Source organism: Thermobia domestica, chromosome 14, assembly GCF_964235325.1.
Source record: "Thermobia domestica chromosome 14, izTheDome1.hap1.1, whole genome shotgun sequence".
In the NCBI taxonomy this organism is placed as follows: Eukaryota; Metazoa; Arthropoda; class Insecta; order Zygentoma; family Lepismatidae; genus Thermobia; species Thermobia domestica.
The window spans coordinates 72,684,974-72,704,063 of NC_137467.1; the positions used below are offsets into that span (position 1 = coordinate 72,684,974).

The 19,090-nt window shown below is 35.5% G+C and overlaps 1 protein-coding gene across 1 annotated transcript in view; it reads right to left on the minus strand.

Annotated features, from left to right (window-relative positions):
• Positions 1-841: 841 nt before the first annotated feature.
• LOC145669725 (calpain-D-like) overlaps positions 842-19,090 on the minus strand; it is a 92,026-nt gene continuing 73,777 nt past the window's right edge. Inside the window, exons 10-12 of the mRNA XM_081738047.1 lie at positions 16,254-16,399; positions 13,861-14,039; positions 842-9,016 (exon numbers count right to left, since the gene is read on the minus strand). Coding sequence (XP_081594173.1) covers positions 8,836-9,016; positions 13,861-14,039; positions 16,254-16,399 — 506 coding nt within the window. The 3' untranslated portion in view covers positions 842-8,835. The remainder of the gene's footprint in view (positions 9,017-13,860; positions 14,040-16,253; positions 16,400-19,090) is intronic.

Below are 19,090 nucleotides of genomic sequence, written 5' to 3' on the forward strand. Positions count from 1 at the left end.
TTTGGGCCCAATTTAATAAAAAGATAATAAATAATATGCTCACATTCATATAACAATTGAAGGTGATAACATATCTAGTTTTTAAAAAAAACACATGAATCCTAGAGATGAGCATATACAGGGTGTTGTTGAACACCATGTCATAAATTTAGGAGTTGATTCCTTGCATCATATGAAAGAAAAACGTTCTAAATAAACATAGGATGGAAAAAGGCCATCTTTCAGAGTTATAAACCGCTGAAAATGCGAAACATCACGTTTTAGAACGCCCTGGATTAAAATTTTGAGACCTATCGCAAGTGGTTCAAGAAATTACATGGGTACTAGTATGTGCTATATCTAAATATACATGTTTCACAATCCTCTGGTAACTATGCAACGAGTATTCAATTACTACTTAAAAGTACATCTCCTACCCCAACTTACTTCATACAATTCGTTACACCAGTATCGGGAGATTGTGAAACATGGTTATATAGATAGAAAGAACTTCCAATGTAGTTCTTGAACTGCTTGCGAGAGGCTCCATAATTTTAACGCTATGGAGTTCTAAAACGTGATGGATCGCATTTTCAACAGTTTATAATTCCGAAAGGGGTTTTCTGACCCTTGTTTATTATTCTTATTTTTATTTTTAATTTCATTCGATATAAGGAATTACCTTCTAAATTTATAACACTTCATTAACACTCTGTATATCCTAGAAATGAGTATATATTTTCGGTCAAAGATCTGTTTTCCTACTTAATCACAATATAAAATATTTGATTCCACTATTTTAAAAAAAGGGAAGGGCACAACACAGAATTAAATGAAGACAACCTTTATATGTGTCAAATACTTAAACAATAACGATAAATTACTTTATTTACCAGCTGCAGAAACACATTTCGTTACTTTTGTTTCTTTAAAAATGTACACCTACATTATAGAATGTAAACCACATTTCACTTTTATTTTTTCTTCCTTCTAAAATAAGCAAATGTCACTTTTCAAGTGGACGTGAAAACAACTCCTGTATAAACTTCAAATAATTCTCAACTTCGTGTCGTTATATTGTTACCATTTGTCTAGCAAATATGAAAATTAAATTGGTTTCAATGTCACCCAATCCTCTGACACAGTTTTTTGAATGATGTTTCACCCAATGAATATTGCTTGCTAATAAAGGAAACTTAGTTTTTGTTCAGATCCTTTTCTTGTAGCTGTTATTCGTATTATATATTCTTTCTTTGTTGGCTACTTCACCATGTGGAAAAGCCAGTTGTTCCCTACGCAATCATGCCTAAGCGGATCTCCAACTTTTAACAACAAAACCTTCTTATGGGACACAACAATTTGGTCCTGTAAACCTCTAAATAAATAGTGAAAATGTAATTTCGGTACATGCCCTTCTTACGCGTTGTTTACAATATGCTATATCAGTAATTGGTAGAAATATATTAGTATTCATATTAAAATACTACCAATCCCAGAAATAGACTTGCTGTGAAGTCAAAATTACCTTGGTTTCATTAGACATCTGAAATTGATAAGTTTCAAACTATAACATCGGTCATTTAATTAATCCACTTACAAGTAGGCATTTATACACGATATTCGATATATTTTTAAACCGCGTACTGTGTGAAGAATCTCTGTCCATATCCTGAAATAGATTCGTTTATTTCTAGAGTAATTTGAATATTGTTAATTATAGAAGATGCTTTAGACGTTTGTTTGAGTACTTACCTCTATTTTATCTATTATGGCCAGATACATACGTGGGCAACCCAGTGAATTCTCACATTCGTTCGTAGCCGCAAGATATCTTTTCACTTTTACGTCCTTATACAACAACGAATATTCTTTGTTTTACGTCGGACGGTTATGCCGGTTAGACTGAAGAAGACGGTGATGATGAGAAATGAATGGAATGGGGGAAATGAATAACGTGGGAGGAAACGAGAGAACCGCGAGAAAATCCACGCACGCACACGGTGTTTGTCCACCACAAAAGTTTACTTGGCGCAAGCTGGGATCGAACCAGGGACCCCACACACCAAACCTGAACGCTCTATCAGTGAATCACTGAGGCCCATCACAGGAATATTAATTGACGTGTACAAGCGACTGATTACCTGTGTAATGAACACATAACTACACAGTTCTATATACGTAATATCCCTAATTCTAATCCTCAACCTGTTTCACTACTCCAGCTCTCAATATCCAGTTTCCCATAACCACAGGGAAAGAAACTAGCCACACTGACCCTACCTTACTGGCTTAAAGAGGCCTCACCTAGCTATGTTACGGTAAATGAACTAGAATTCACATCCGGGCAGAACACACACAACAGACACACCGTATCTCGAAGAGTTTTGGAGCTTGACAGCCGGATCTCGGACGTTGTTACTAATATTTAAGACGAATAGACGGGAAATATCTCATAGTATATTTGCAGCTACGATGATCATGTTTTCTTAAGGGACAACTGAACATATTCCCAAAGAGCACTAAGCATCTCCCCCTCATTTTCGTTTACGAGAAGACACTAATTAATTTGTCACTTACTTCAAAATGGCGAAATACAACCATTGTTAATTTCTATCGAATTACTATGAGCCTTATATAGTGTACCATTGAATAAATGTAATTTCAAAAATTTCGTATTTTTGATACACTGGTTGCCATTGAAATATTATCTCAAGAGGTTATCCATATATTTGACACCACCTTAAAAAATTACTTTACACTTTTATCTATCGAAAATAATGCACAATTATGAAATTTTTCAAATACTATCAATATTCTTAAAAACGTCTGCGTGAAATATAGCTTTTCTTTAAGAATAACCTCTTTAGAATTTCTACATAGTTACAACAATAAAAGTAATTAAACAGTACTAAAATCAGCCTCACAAAAGAGCCAAAACAAAAGCGGCTACAGTTAATAGCTACTTTTAGAATAGCCGGATTAAATAGTGAAATCTTCGTCATCCAGTTATGATGTACAGAGTGTAATTTAAGTCTCAATAATTTAATTAGCAGAAAATGCAGGAGTATACCATACAAATATATGGATAACCTTTTATTGAATACGGTGTACACTGTCGTTATTAAATATTTCCACATGGTGAAGATACCAACAACCAACACAATTTTTAGAAATTTCATATTTGGCTAAACTTTCACGAAGAGAAATTCATTCATTTTAAAGTTTTCCTTTTCCTATTCTGAACTATCTTTCTCTCTTCAGTATTAATAGATCAAGGGGAAAAAATACAACCTCATTCACACTGTATACGTATTCTAGGTATATATATCTTTCTTTTGTTAGTTTGACAAAATAACTTACAAAAAAAAGAATCTTTGGTATTTTCAAAACTTATGCCCGTGTGTTTTGATACTAGCCTTAGAAACAAGAAAAAATAATACACATAATTGGAGGTCTGCGCGGATACGGATATTCGCATCAATACAGCTCTTTAGGGGATATTTTTTTTATTTTCTTGGCAGATAAAATTGCTGTTACTAGCGACAAACAATAATTCTTGTGATCATTTCATATTTATTACTGCCTTCTTGTCTTAATAAAGTATGTTTGGTACCATTTCGGGTCAATACAAAAACTATTTCACTGGTGTTTCTTTCTTCTCTCACAAAAACCTTTTATATTCTCACCTTTGCGTTCTGAACAAAACCGTTCATGGCTTGTTAGTACTTGGTTTAAAAAACTGATGAGTCTGAAACTTTTTGGTAGATATTATTAACTTACCATTTTTTTTTGGTCAGAAATCTGCATTTGGGAGGACTGTGCGCAACTTACTTTTTTTTTTTTCATTGCTTTCGTAGTATGTGTCTGCATGGATTTTACTGCATTTTAATTAGCGTAGTTACTTAAAATCTCAAGAAAATTATACTTAATGTTAATTTGAATTTAATCAAATCGTATCGTATAATTTACAAAGCTACAATAGGAAATTAAAAGTTTTACATACCTTGCATCAGTTAGAGTTATTATTTCCTTATATTTCAGATCCTATATTCTGGAAACATCGTCAAAGAAAATACCATAAGAAAAAGGTAAAAGTACACCATAAAACGTCATCACAAATAGAGCCGACGCAACGGATGAATCGTAATTAATTAGGATAAAGGTGCCAGAATTCAATTTTGAGCAAGGAACTTTGGGTAAGGGTTGGAATCATATTATTAACCTTGGAAATGCCATAAAATTTGCTTAAATCACATTCAAAGTTTAAAAAGCACAAATTTTCTCATCACTGGAAAAAAAATCCTTACAGTAATTCTTTTTCATAATAGTAAGAAACGAAAATTTACAACAGGGATTGGTCACTATGATTCATGGTGCTGTAAATGAGGAATCGTTACTTTTCTCAAGTCACAAATAATAATATTTTTTGTATATAGACCTATGAATACATTTTTATTATAGTGTGTGCTTAAATAGTGTTCAGGAATTTTACAGCCAACATTGAAATGAGGCATCCATTAAACACATGGAAGAAGTGTTGATTTTGAGTTTAACGTCCCGTTCAGCAGCGAGGCTATATGAGACATGGACCTACTCATTAACGTGGAATCCGAACCACATGAACTCCCTCCGGGAATCAAACCCGGGTTTCCCACGTCAAAGGTGCGTACGCTAACCGCTTAGCCACGAATGAGCTCTACATGGAAGAAGAAAAACAAGAGAAGCATGTAATTACAAGTTGATCTAGCTTCAAGGGCAAATTTCCTCTGAAGATGCTTCCAGGATAAAGGAACTGAAATATAAGGGGATAGTAACACTTTTCTATTTCAATTGTGCCCCTTGTGGCGCGGCTGTCGATATGTGTTTTCCCGTTCCTCCTCGAAGAAAGAGGGACAAGTTGCTGCGACCGAGATTTTTCAATTGCTGCATGCGGAAGCGTTGTCACAATTGATTATTTCATGGACTTCGCTGTGCTTTGTCTTTTTGGCCAGTGTAAGTGGCCTCTGATCTTCACTCGTCAAGACCAAACGACTGAATGACAAACTGGCAATACAGCTGTGGTCATTCCCTTCTTTTCCCTAACCAAAAGGAGGGTTTCCTCCGTCAGAGGGTGGCGGGAATGGGGCCGAAGCATATTTCGCATATTTTCTGAGGGCACACCTGAGATAGACAGGCTCTAACTGACTCAGGTGAAACTTTTATTTTGTATATGATATTTAATTGCGTAAACAACATAAAAATCTTACCATACTACACAAAGTATGCATTTACAATTTCATGTTAAAAACTACTTTTCAAATGATAATTCTTAGACAAACAAATAAGCTGCAAATATATCTTATCTCGCCATATGCAAATGTGGATGGAGATATTGCATACGTGGGGGCGGATAGGAAGTGTGGCAAATGCGGTATTTTGTATCCGCGCAGACCCCTGCACATAATGTACCGAGTAATATCACAATGCATCTGAGAAAGAATCAAAACAGGTAAATAATAAGAATTACAATAAATTACAAAGTGAAGTTTTTCTTTCTTTTTGTAAATACATGCTTCATATCTAAGACGCAAATAAAAATGAAGCATAAAAATCACTACTGAGCATACAATCAATATCACATATAAAGTCTTAAAAAAATGTGAAGGAAAAATACTGCTGTACTTAATGTTTATTTTAAAAACATCGAATAATTAACCTCGTGAAAGCTTTCCTAGAAAAAGATACTTTTGGTCTATCTATTAGACTTCCAAACTAGGCTATTCGTAACATTGGCAAGTCTTAAAGAAGAGCAATGTCAGTCCGTCGCGTTTGGCTATCGACAGGTATCAGAGCAAAAACAGTTAAAGACATATCGTGAAACGGTATTTTCGAAACAATTCAGCATCACAATTGGCGATTCTAACTCCTTCATTAATCCTCCATTCAAGCCGGAAACGACAGAAATCCACTATTTCCGGTCTCAACTTGATCACCATAGAACAAAAACAATTATAAACAGCAAGAAGAAGTTATTTGGAATAGATTCAGTGTCCTAAGAATAGATTAACAGAATCAATTTCCAGCCTTATTTCTATATTAGAACCGGATGCAATAGAAATTTCTGGTTTCAAGATTGATATTCATAGAGCAAAAACTGTACAAGAGGGCGACAAGTTTTTTTTTTTTTTTTTTTTTTTCATATGAATTCAGCATCCCAAGAATAAGTTTCGTCTATTCAAACCGGAAGTGGTGGAAAGCAATGGTATGTGGTTTTAACCCTGGTTGTAATAATAATAATAATAATAATAATAATAATAATAATAATAATAATAATAATAATAATATTAATAAACATTAACAGCGAGAAGTAGATTTTTTTATATGGATTTAACATCGCAAGAATAGGTTCCATCTCCGATTTGATATATCTATTGCAACCGGAGGTAGCAAAAATCTACTTATCGCTTCCGAATCTAATATTGATTTTCACAGGGCAAAAATAGTAATAGGATGTGACAAATAATTTTTTTGATATGGCTTTCGGATTCAAAGAACAGATTTTATCTCACCACGCAATATGGATTTAGGATTCAAAGAATAGATTTTATTTCAGCATTTATTCTTCTATTGAGATCTCAATATGGATTTAGGATTCAAAGAACAGATTATATCTAAACACTTATTCTTCTATTGAAACCGTAATATGAATTTAGGATTCAAAGAATAGATTTTATCTCAGCACGCAATTGGATTTAGGATTCAAAGAACAGATTTTATCTCAGCACGCAATACTGATTTAGAATTCAAAGAATAGATCTTATCTTAGCACTTATTCTTCTATTAAAATCGCACTATGGATTTCGGATTCAAAGAATGGATTTTATCTCAGCACGCAATATGGATTTCGGATTCGAAGAATAGATTATATCTCAGCACACAACTCTTCTATTGAAACCGTAATAAGAATTTAGGATTCAAAGAATAGATTTTATCTCAGCACGCAATACGGATTTAGGATTCAAAGAATAGATTATATCTCAGCACACAATATGAATTTAGGATTCAAAGAATAGATTTTATCTCAGCACGCAATACGGATTTAGGATTCAAAGAATAGATTATATCTAAACACTTATTCTTCTATTGAAACCGTAATATGAATTTAGGATTCAAAGAATAGATTTTATCTCAGCACGCAATACGGATTTAGGATTCAAAGAATAGATCATATCTCAGCACACAATATGAATTTAGGATTCAAAGAATAGATTTTATCTCAGCACGCAATACGGATTTAGGATTCGATTATATCTCAGCACACAATATGAATTTAGGATTCAAAGAATAGATTTTATCTCAGCACGCAATACGGATTTAGGATTCAAAGAATAGATTATATCTCAGCACACAATATGAATTTCGGATTCAAAGAATAGATTTTATCTCAGCATTTATTCTTCTATTGAAATCGCACGTACAACTTCCAAAGGGAACAACTTCCGGTTTCAATACTAATTTCTAGATAATTCTAATTGTAAGAGAGAGCAAGAAACTGTTTTTGATATGGATTAAGCGTCCGAAGAACAGGTTCTATCTCTGACCCTATCTACCTACTGTGACCAAAAATTTTAGATGCAGTACTTCCGGTTTCAGTATTGAATTGGCATAGTTTGGAAGTCTATCATAGTTTCACAATGTGAAATTAAACTCACTTTTTACCAATTACTGTTCAACAAGTTCACATAACACTAAAAATCTTTGTCACAATAAAAACGAAATTTGTTTTTGGTTTTCTTTTTTTTTCGTTAAAAAACACTACAGCATAAGCAATATTGAATACTATTTTTTTATTATTTTTTATTGTTTTCAGATTTATTTTATCATCCTACTTTTGTTGCAACGAATTATTACTTGATAGATCTTTTATTTAATAATAGTAATACAGAAAAATCTGATGGTATCTTCAGATCAACAACATGAGATTCTATTAAAAATAGTACATTTTCAAAAGTATGAAAAGTTCATCATCACCTTTATCACACAAAATTCAATAATATCGACTCTGATCCTCTTCCAATGGATAACCATTTCATCTTTCATTTGGAATAATAAATATCTTTAAATTTTAACCGTTTTTTTTAAAATGGTTTACGCAACAAGATAATAACACTTCTTCTTATTAAACCCTACAAACTTGCTACGCTGGTTTTGTTCATAAATTATATTTTTTTCCTTATACTTTCCACATTCAACAAGATAACTATTTACTAACCACGAGTATCACTTCACTGTATCTTTTGAGAGCTTCTGTAACATGGATGTCATGTTTTACCTATTATGTTATTTATCTAGAAAAGAAATGACGTTAGGCCTTAAAAGTTTTACACGCATTATTATAGCATGGCAAACACTTTTCTCTCGTACATTCATCATATCTACTGCACGTTTGAAGTCATGCTACTGAAAGTTATGCACAACTGTTAATAGTACTAATATCAAATGGCACTGTGGAATGCTTTAATGAACTAAGCACTAGTTGTCTTCAAGACTCATGTATTTTCCCTAACTTGTGCAACGTATGTGAAGGACCCTCAGTAGCCCTTAAAGCTTTTACGGGTGATCAACAAACTATGACTAAACATCCACATTCGACAAATTAAAATTACTCTCTTACTTGAATTAACCTCTTGCTTGAGAGAATATCTGGCACTCTTCTTTTCATAAGATGCATGGCACAACAAGGCTCTTGTATTCTTCCAGAGTAGTTCGAAGACAAGAGCGACTTTGTATATACATATTTCACGAGTACATGACATGCCACCTCACTGGATTAAGATAATACTGCTTCACTGAGCTGGATACAAAGCACCGTCGCTGCTACGTAATGAGCCTTGGCGAGTGTAGGCCTTCCACTTGCTTATCAATCGGTGGCGAATGGCTGGTGTTCGGAGGACCCCAATCATGGAGGCCTTCCGAGTTTGCCAAACGGTGGGTGAGGCGATGAGCAATTGAGAAGCCACCACTTCCTTCAAGTTGCGTAAGCACTATTATCACTTGCCTATATAATTAAAACAGAAATAATATGAAATATTATGCAATATAAATACCATAATATAATGTATAGGTAAAAGATCGCATTCTTACACCAATTCAATAATAAAAGAATATTTGCTCATCTTAATATTGAGCATTTTTTCTTAGACCTATCATACATGGAGGTCAAACAAATTAAAAATCAATATACAGGGTGTTCATTTATTATGTACCCAAAATCCACTGGTGAAATCCTTACATCTAAACAATAAAGAAAGGGCGAAGTAACTTTGAGGCTGCTTAGCTCGAAAACTATGCGAGATATCAAGTGCGGTTGAAGAACGATTAGAGGGACTAGTACACTGTCTATCTAAATAACTATGTTTCAGAGTTGGGTTGTACCGGTGCACATGATTTTAGAGAGAGAGATGGAAGAGCGGAACCTACACCGCAGCTTCCTCTATGAAATCCGTTGCGCCGATACGTCTCAACTTTGAAACATGATTATTTAGATAGACGGTGTACTAGTTCCTCTAATACTTCTTTAACTGCTTTTGATATTTCTCATAGATTTCGAGCTAGGCAGCATCAGAGTTACAACTTTCTCGATTTCGGCATCTCATAACTGGAATAACGCGTTTTTCGCCCTATGTTCATTTGGACTGTTTTTTTTTTTAATTGTTTAGGTAAGGATTTCACCAATGGATTTTGGCTACATGATAAATGAACACCCTGTATATATATGATTTGTTGCTTCTGTAAAATGAGTACGAGCATTTCATGCATTATAAATCTTGTATAGTTTCATAAAGTCACTAGAAGAATCCACTGAATGTAAACAAGTCTGCGTGCTACTAAAGTTTAAAAAAAATTGATACATATTGCTAGAAAATTCGCTTTCTAGATCTGAATTTTCAAGAGAAAAATCAAGACCATTTTAATATCTCTTAAATCACTGCACTCTGAACTATCCAAATTATTCACTCAAAGTTATTCAAGCGGTGAACAGTTCTAGAATACTGACTCATAATTGTTTTACAATTTGGCAGGGCCCGATTGGGAACATTTTGTGGGGCCCCAGGTTTACAACTATACATATATACAGGGTGTTTCAAAACAACACTGACAACGTTTGAGAGGTGATTCCTGACACCAAGATAAGACAAAAAGTATAGACCAACCTGGGTGCACAAATGCTTCCTTTCGGAGTTATAGGCTGCCGAAAACGTAAAAAAACGAACTTGAAAGGTCCATAGCTCCAAAACTATGGGGCCTACCGTAGTTGGGTCAAGACTACGAAACTAATATGTGCTCTATCCAAAAATACATGCTTCTGAATCCTGCAGTCCTTCCGCAAGAAGTTTTATAGAGGTAGTTAGTGAGTAATTCAGATTATATGCCCGTAACTAAACTACCTGTACAGAAATTGTTGCGGGAGTACCTTAGGATTCTGAAACATGTATTTTTGGATAGAGCACATATTAATTCCTAAGTAAAGTCTTGACCCGACTACGGTAGGCCCCATAGGTTTGGAGTTATGGATCTTTAAATTTCATTTTTTCATGTTTTCGGTAGCCTATAACTCCGAAAGGAAGCATTTGTGCACCCAGGCTGGTCTATACTTTTTGTCTTATTTTGGTGTCAGGAATCACCTGCCAAGCGTTGTCGGTGAGGAATCATCTCCCAAGCGTTGTCGGTGTTGTTTTGAAACACCCTATATATGTATGCAATGATGGCAATTTAAAAGCACATTACGAGAGGTGATCAGAAAGGTTACAAACGTGTAATTTAATTTCATACAACCATTATAGCAACAGATAGTACATTAGATTATTTTTCGGCATAGTTTCCATATCGGTTGAGGCACTTGTCGCATCGTGGGATGAATTTCAATATTCCCTCCTGGTAAAATTCCTGTTCTTGCGTGTTCAGTCATGTTGTCACGAAATGTTTCACCTCCTCGTTTGAAGCGAACTGATGGCCTCCTAGGTGCTCCTTCAATGTGGAAACAGGTGAAAGTTGCTTGAAGCGAGGTCCGGGTTGTATAGAGGGTGGTCTATGATAACCCAGTGAAACTGCTTCAATAGCTTGATGGTCTTAAACTTTCAACACCACTCTGAGACATGCTGACAACACATTACAGTTTCTCCTGAAACCTCTACCAGCTACCGGTGAATTTCAGCCGCGGTTACATGTTTCGCCCACAGAAATTGAATAACTGAGCTGACTTCTTCATGAGACTAGTTTTCCACACGCGCCATTTCTGTTTACCTACAACTAGCGCCGTAGGTGGCGGCTGGTTGAAACTCTGCACAGTTGCCAACTCCACATATTAAAACTACCGCACACTCCTCATTCTTTTGTAACAGACGAAATTTCAGAAATACCGGCTTTGTAACCTTAGTTTCTGATTCTTCCTCGTATATTTATTATTCTGTGAATCTTGGTTCTATTCTACGTATCCTATTTATAGGCTAGATCAATTAGGGAGTGAACTACGCATATTTGAAAGTAATTTATGAAATTTGTATTTTCCTAAAAATAAGTCTAGTAACAACGTCTTACTTTGCAGAATGGATTTGGTGACCAAAATCAGCTAAGAGTCGGTTCAGGTATATTATGATGGCTAGCTACAAACTTTTTCCGTTACGTATGGAGTTTAAAAAAGGAATAAATCATACATTTTTATTCGCAGGCCGGATGAAACGTACTCCCAGATCAGATTCAACCCAGGGGTCGCCGTTTGGCTATGTTCTCGACGATATTTCGGTTGACTTGGCTTCAACTTTTATCTGGTCAGTTTTCTTGAATATAACACTGAACAGAGAATACCGTGATATCTTCCGTATGTCTCCCATAAGTAATGAAGTATTTCCCAAAACATTCTTTAATTTTGTTGTCTATCTGAAGAAAGTTTAAATCATCTGATTACATCAAAGACATGAAAAATATGGAGCAAGAAGTATGAATTTGCTATAAATTTCAACGACCAGTTCTACTATCTTACTTCAATCTAACTCTGATATCATGATATTTTATGATTTTTTTGTACTTGCTGCTATTACCAGAATTCTTTCGCTGGGAAACTAGGTGTCAAATCATATTTACTATAATTTGTTCAAGTTGTGAATTGAATTCCTTACAATGAAAGCCCATTGTTTACCTAAATTACCTTTATCAAACACCATGGAAGATATAAAATTAAATTTAGATAAATGAAAGCTGAGTCCTTGTCAACTGAAATATCATCTAGAAAATAAATAATAAAAATTACACAATATTAAAATAAGCAAATATTCTTCTATCATTTGTACTTCTTTTTAAAGTCACTAAATACTTAATAGGAAGTTAAAGTTCATACGAAATTTTTTTTTTTCATATACTGAATATCCTACGAGTTTTCCAAAATTCCTGGCAAACATAATTTAAAATTGAACCCGGAACTAATTTATATTAAGGCAAATATGTTAACAGTTTGGCTAGTGGAGGTGCTTAAGTGACTTGAGTGCTAGCACGGTAGTTCAACTTCCACGTTAAACTATAGGTTTATATATCACACTGTCTTGATACTGAAGACGGACGTTTCACTCGGAACATACTAACATATTTTAACAATCACACTACCAAGGTATTTTTTTTGTAACACGGACTCCCAGACGGGGGGGGGGGGGGGGGCATTTTGTGCTTACCTGTTAAGATTAAATATAACTCGTAAAAGAAACAAATTAGAAACTCTCACAAAAATGTACAGAGACTAAAGTGAACAGCACAAAGGATAATACTAACAGCTATTTATTATGCTGTCCATTTAGGAGTGACGTTTCTAAATGTCAGTTGCATTTCCTACCAATGGGAGCGGGGGGTATTTTGTGCCCACCATCTTAAAATAGCAAATTTTATGAAACACACTAACGTTCAATTTGAACCACCGTAAGGTATTCGCTTTAGCTAAACATGTTGAGCAATAACACATTTTCTTACAATTTTAAAGAAATGATTAGAAGAGTAATTACAAAATATATCCTATGGTGAGCACAAAATACCCCCCCCCCCCCCGTTGGTAGTCCGAGGGTTAACATATTAGGAAACTACGTTAATTAAATACTTAACTATGAGGTGAGTTAACTCATTATTTGATGAACAGTAAAATTTTAACATTCAAGAATACAAAGTTACCTTATTAGTAGAATACTCTCACGTTTACATATTTCACCTCTGGACTTTGTAACGGACAAATAAAGTGTACGTAATTTTCTTTTCTCTTTTTTCAGTGTGTGTATATATGTGTGTGTGTAGGGAAATGGGGAGGCAAATGTCACTACGTATCATTATTATCTTGTTGTTATCTTGTTGTAATTTTTGTTTCTTTATTAAAATTTAGTCTTTTGAGCTCCTTCTTGGCTAAGCGGTTAGCGTACGTGCTTTTGGCATGGGAGACCCGGGTTTGATTCCCGACGGGAGCTCATGTGGTTTGGATTCCACGTTAATCAGTAGGTCCACGTCTCATATAGCCTCGCTGCTGAACGGGATGTTAAAACTTAAAATCAACTCAACTCAATTAAAGTCTCTTTTCAGCACCGAGGTTATAGGAGATATGTGCCTACAGTTTAATGTGAAATCTGAACCACTGTAATGCGTTCAATGTTTTCCCACCGGGAACCAAACCCGGAACAATGTACCAAAGACTCGCGCGCTAGCCACTAGTCCCGTAGGGAGGGCATTTACCTATGATTTGCATTCATCACAATTTCTTATAGTTTTGACGTTAGAACTGCAAGACAATAAACTCAGTGATTAATTTAATGTAGTTTCGTGAAGCAAATTCATATAAAATAAAATCAAACTTGCAATCAACATTAATGTACTCACCTATGCAACGGAGGTACTGAATCTACTGTTCGTAATTCCCCGCGCGTTGACACAACATTGTAACTTTCTTGACAATCACACTTTACATGTATCCACTTATTTTCATGGCGATTTTCAACCATAACCACAAGACCTGCCCAGCCCTTCGTCAAATAATACGCTGTCATCCCTTCTCGACCCTGACAAAACACAGACAGAACACAAAATTAGAAGTCCTTATATTACAATAAAAGCTACGTGTACACAGTGCGGAGATTAACAAACGAGGCTGGGACTACATATATAATGAACAAGCGGGATCAAGATCAACTAACCTTGGTTTATTTAAAATAAACACACACAGCGCTGCACGAAGCAGTGAGTTATGGAATGACTTCTGGAAGTTCTGGACATAATAGTGTTCAAGGTCTTCGTTACTGCTTTCTGGACGAGAATATTGTCAAAAAACTTGAATTGGGGAAACAAGGAGCAGGTATGTGGTATTGGTAACAACATTCTTTCTAGTTTTTGTTCCTTCGGGGCATGAAACGTGAACACAGTTTCCTTTTCTTTAAATCTTCTGTTATTATTTGAAGAACCGGAACTTATTCACCGTTCTAATATTACCCCTGAGACTTCCATTTTGGTAATTAAATATGAAAGCCCGAACATTGTTGATCATTTCGGTTGTTCTCTATAGACTTGCTTAGACCTTGCAGCTCATCATCCTCCACAGAATTCCTACCAGCACTGAACTTCTTACGACTTTCAAAAACACGGCAACAGGGGAAGAAATTGTTCCCATAAACTTCTTCCAACATCTTAAATGTTTCGACTGGAGTTCTCCCTACATGCACACAGAACTTGATATTCATTCTTTGTCTATTGTTGAAAGTGATGAGATATCCCATCACTAGTCTATACTTGGCCACACTGGCGATCGACCGAATGGAAATCACTAGGAATTTTTACACATGTTCCTATGGACACAAGCAAGATTTACAATTATGAAAAACTTTCATACATGCCACAACTAACTTCACACAAGAAAGAAAAAAAGTCTCGTTCCACTTAGTCAATTACGCATTCCATTTATTTTACCCTTCAATATTCACATGAGCATACTGCTATACATATTGAAAAAAAATGAGCATACCTTCCTTATACATTTTAAAAACAAACCATAGCAATGAAAATTCACCAATTTAAGTACCATTTTAGATACATTAAAAAAACTTTTAATTTAAAGTCCCACGATTATGCCTTTCAGCTAAGGGAGACGATGATGATGGAAGAATTGATGAATGAGACGGTGGAAGGAAACACGAATATCCCGATGATGTCACCATAAACTTACTTGACCGGGTATCGAACCATGGACCCCATGCACTAGAAATTAACGCTCTATCACTGAACGTATCACTAACGCTGCGTGAACATATAGAGGCTTCTAGCGCAACTGAAGTAGAGGGCAGCAGAAATACAATAAACTTTTAAATTGTTAAGTTTTGAATCTATAGCAGTAACTTCATCAGACACAAATGTAGCTCTGAACCTGCTATGACAACGAAACTATTACACTTTATCGCGACTGTAAAGGAAAATTACCTTCAAAAGTCAGTCAGTTAAATGAAACTCGATAGGAGCCGATAAAAGAACATTCCTCTTCGACTTTAATTACGATGGATATATAGTTAAGAAACTCTTGAAGTGAGGTTAGACCATCAATGATCGTCGAAACGTCAGCATTTCTATATTGTTACAGCACGCCAAAACCTAGAGGCATGGTATCCTATTGAAAGGTATCATCTTTCTTTACGATCTAACTAAGGCCACATAGGTAACAGTACGACATTGGAAGGTAAAGCTTTATTCAGTCTATGGGCTTGGTCTGTCATTATGCGATTTCTACAGATTTGGCGAGTTAAGAAAAATATGAAGGAAAGCAGAATTCTAAGGCAGGATTCTACGTCACATCTAGTCATTAAGCCATAAAAAATCGTTCAAAAAGGCATCCATCTCCTGGTATCACAGTAGGAACAGTGTTATGCAATTTGGCTAACACAGCAAACTGTTTACATGGTTTTAACACATACACAATAACATTAAAAAGTAACAGAAAAAAGACTATTTGTCTAAAATATTTCAATCTTTCAGTTTAACGTCCCTTGATTATGCCCTTTAGGCTAAAGGAAGTGAACGACGATAAATATTTGGTGAAAGGAGAATGTGGGAGGTAATTTGTCTAAAGATAATACTATTAAAACGCAAGTATAAATGTTTGTGCTGACTATTTTTACATGTATTCTTTTTCTCCTATTCTGATATTCTACACACTAAATATGTAAATATGGTAAGAAAGAATGAAAATATCCCTATGTGGACACATGAAAATCATAATAGAAAGTGTTTACCTCATGTCTCTGTCCTTTCGCTAAAGTCAAGCTAATAATCGCATCTGCAAGTATATAGGGTGGCGGCGAAATCTGTTCCACTAGCAAACGTTTTGAACTGTGAATGGCAAGAACATACTCCGGATACAGCGCAGCATTGTCAATACCTGTAGAAAAAAGAAATATGATATATTAATCACATATTACAATTATTCGAAGTGCTCTAAGCAAGCGGAAATAAAAGTGTAATCTTAAAAATTATACTTCACACTTTTTTTATATACTTAATCCCGTTGAAATTGATTTTTACAGCAGTTATCACCCAAGTATTTGGAACTCATAATGCTTGCTTCTTTGCGATGTTCCACTTCAATATAAGGCATGTGAAACGTGGAATTACAGCTTATCGGTACCAGTAACATTTAAGACTACCATTCTTCTTATTATTTTTTTCTTGTATGGACAAGCTACACTTAGCGATCATGGGCTAATAGTTAGTGTTCTTAGCAATCGAATTCGAACTCTGACATGAGCCATCCTGATATTTTTCCAGCAGTTTTCTAGTTCCACTAGATGAATGCCGGGATGATACCTTTAAATATACCGTAGGCCCTGGGCAACTTCCTTTCCTTGCTGCTAATTCTCAGTAATCTGCCTCGCAGTTCGTTGGGGCCGCGGTGGCTCAGTGGTAGAGCGTTCACCTCTGGTGCTTGGGGTCCCGGGTTCAAACACTGCTCCCGCCAAGTGAACTTTGTACTGGACAAACACCGTATGCGTGGGTTTTCTCGGGGTTCCCCCGTTTCCTCCCACTTTCTTCATTCCACCATTTCACTTATCTCTCATCATCACCGTCTCCTTTAGCCTAACTGGCATAACCGTGGGACGTAAAACTCAAAAATTTCATTTCATTTCATGCCTCGCAGTTCGAAGTTTGTTAAATATGAAACAAATAAAATCCTGACTGCAGATTACTGAATAATGAACACAGCCTTTGTACGAACCGTATGTTATCAGTGATTGAGCTTTGTGAAGAAACATATATGGAAGAAACAAGTAATATATCTTTATCACTCTATTATGATACTCCCTAAGCAGGCTTTTTCAAATACATATCTGAAACACCATCTCTAAAATGTACTTTCATTTCACATTTTCTTTTACCTTTGTTCTCAGTTTCCGTCATAAAATTGCACAAAATGAGTTTCTAACTCAATTTAACATAGTATGTTTGGCCACATAAATGTCTACTTGTGATACTAGTTAAACTTGGACAAGTTTTAAAAGTTACAGAATAACACTATTATAATGAACATGAAAATACATGAAGCTCCATACTGTATATACAACGATCAGTCAAATATAACTTGACAGAAGCCGGTAAAATAACGTTATTCTTCGAATACGGGGACTTCTAGTTAAGGAATTCTCGAAGTGACGTGCGATCACCAATGTCGATCGAAACTTTAGCACATATGCTTGCAATGTTGCAGCAAATCAAGACCTAGGAATGAGGTGATATTTTATAAAGGGTATCTTATAAGGAGTGATATTTTCCTTTACGATATTGCTAGGCCCACACATTCACAGTGCGACATTAAGAAGTACTACTACATTCAGCATACAGCTTGGTCTACCACCATGCGATTTCCATGTCCAGCGAGTTGAAGAAAAATTTTAAAGGAAACTAGAAGTATAAGGGAGGATTCAGTATTGTATCCAGTAATGCCGTCTTACAAGTTTCACTGGGTCCTGGCTGAGGTGCCTACTACCTCAGCACAGATTTTGAAAGATTTGAACTAGACAAGGACGGGAAGTAGCAATCCTCTTCTGGGATTGCAGGAGATCGCGGATTTGTTAGTTTCTGCCGGGCTGCAGTCATACCGTGAGATTAGGTACCTTGATGTTTTGGCATCAAGGGGAAGGTCAGCTCGGTTACCAAAGACTGGTGAACTCCTATTTGGTAGGACAGTGTAACTGCTATAACTGGGAGAGAGACTGGCTGAAGCTTCTCGCAGAATGAGTGTATTCCATTACTCAACTTGTGATAAGGGTTAATGCCTACGACTAAAGCTCTAAGGATTTACTTACTGAGCTCGCAACTACAGGCCGTGCTAGTTAAATTTTACAGGTCTTGAAAGAACGGCCACAGCTCAACTCTTGGAGGTGGGAAAGAAGTGAAAGTAGCCACTGACCAAACACATATAGCCACTCACTGAACCAAAAAAGAGGTATCTATCTCCTGGTATCACAGCAGGAAGTGCGTGTTGCTAATGGTGGAAAGCATTAGCAGGTGAGAATACTCATATTCTTTTGTCAGCTTCTATCAAGTTCTACTATCTGACCATTATAGCTGAAAATTTCGTGAAATGTAATAATCTCAAAATATTCTTAATAAGACACCAACATCTTTTCCCAGGCAAAGAAATTATTTTTATCGCAGAAGCCAAGGATGAACTTTTACGAGATAGTTCCTTCTTAGAGTAACATTAACTCAAATCACCAACATTTCGTTTAGCTAATCTATGAGTGTAGAAGAATTTAAAGGAAAAAGTTGTCAATTCTTGAAGCATATACTGACCGTCTGAACTATTTTGGCAGATCAATGTACATTTCGTGAAGATATAGATATAATACGAATAACAGTATCTAGGATAAAATCTTTTCATGCCATACGAAATTTTTATCCAATAAATGCTTTCAGAGGGAACTTAATTACCGTTGAAGTTTTCCAGCTACAGGAAACAGTTTAAGACAAATCAGTACATTGCTCCCATTTCCTCAAATAATATCGAGTTCAACCCTTATAGATGTTCATTAATAACAGTCACTGGTTTTTCAAAAACAACTAAGTTTCGGTA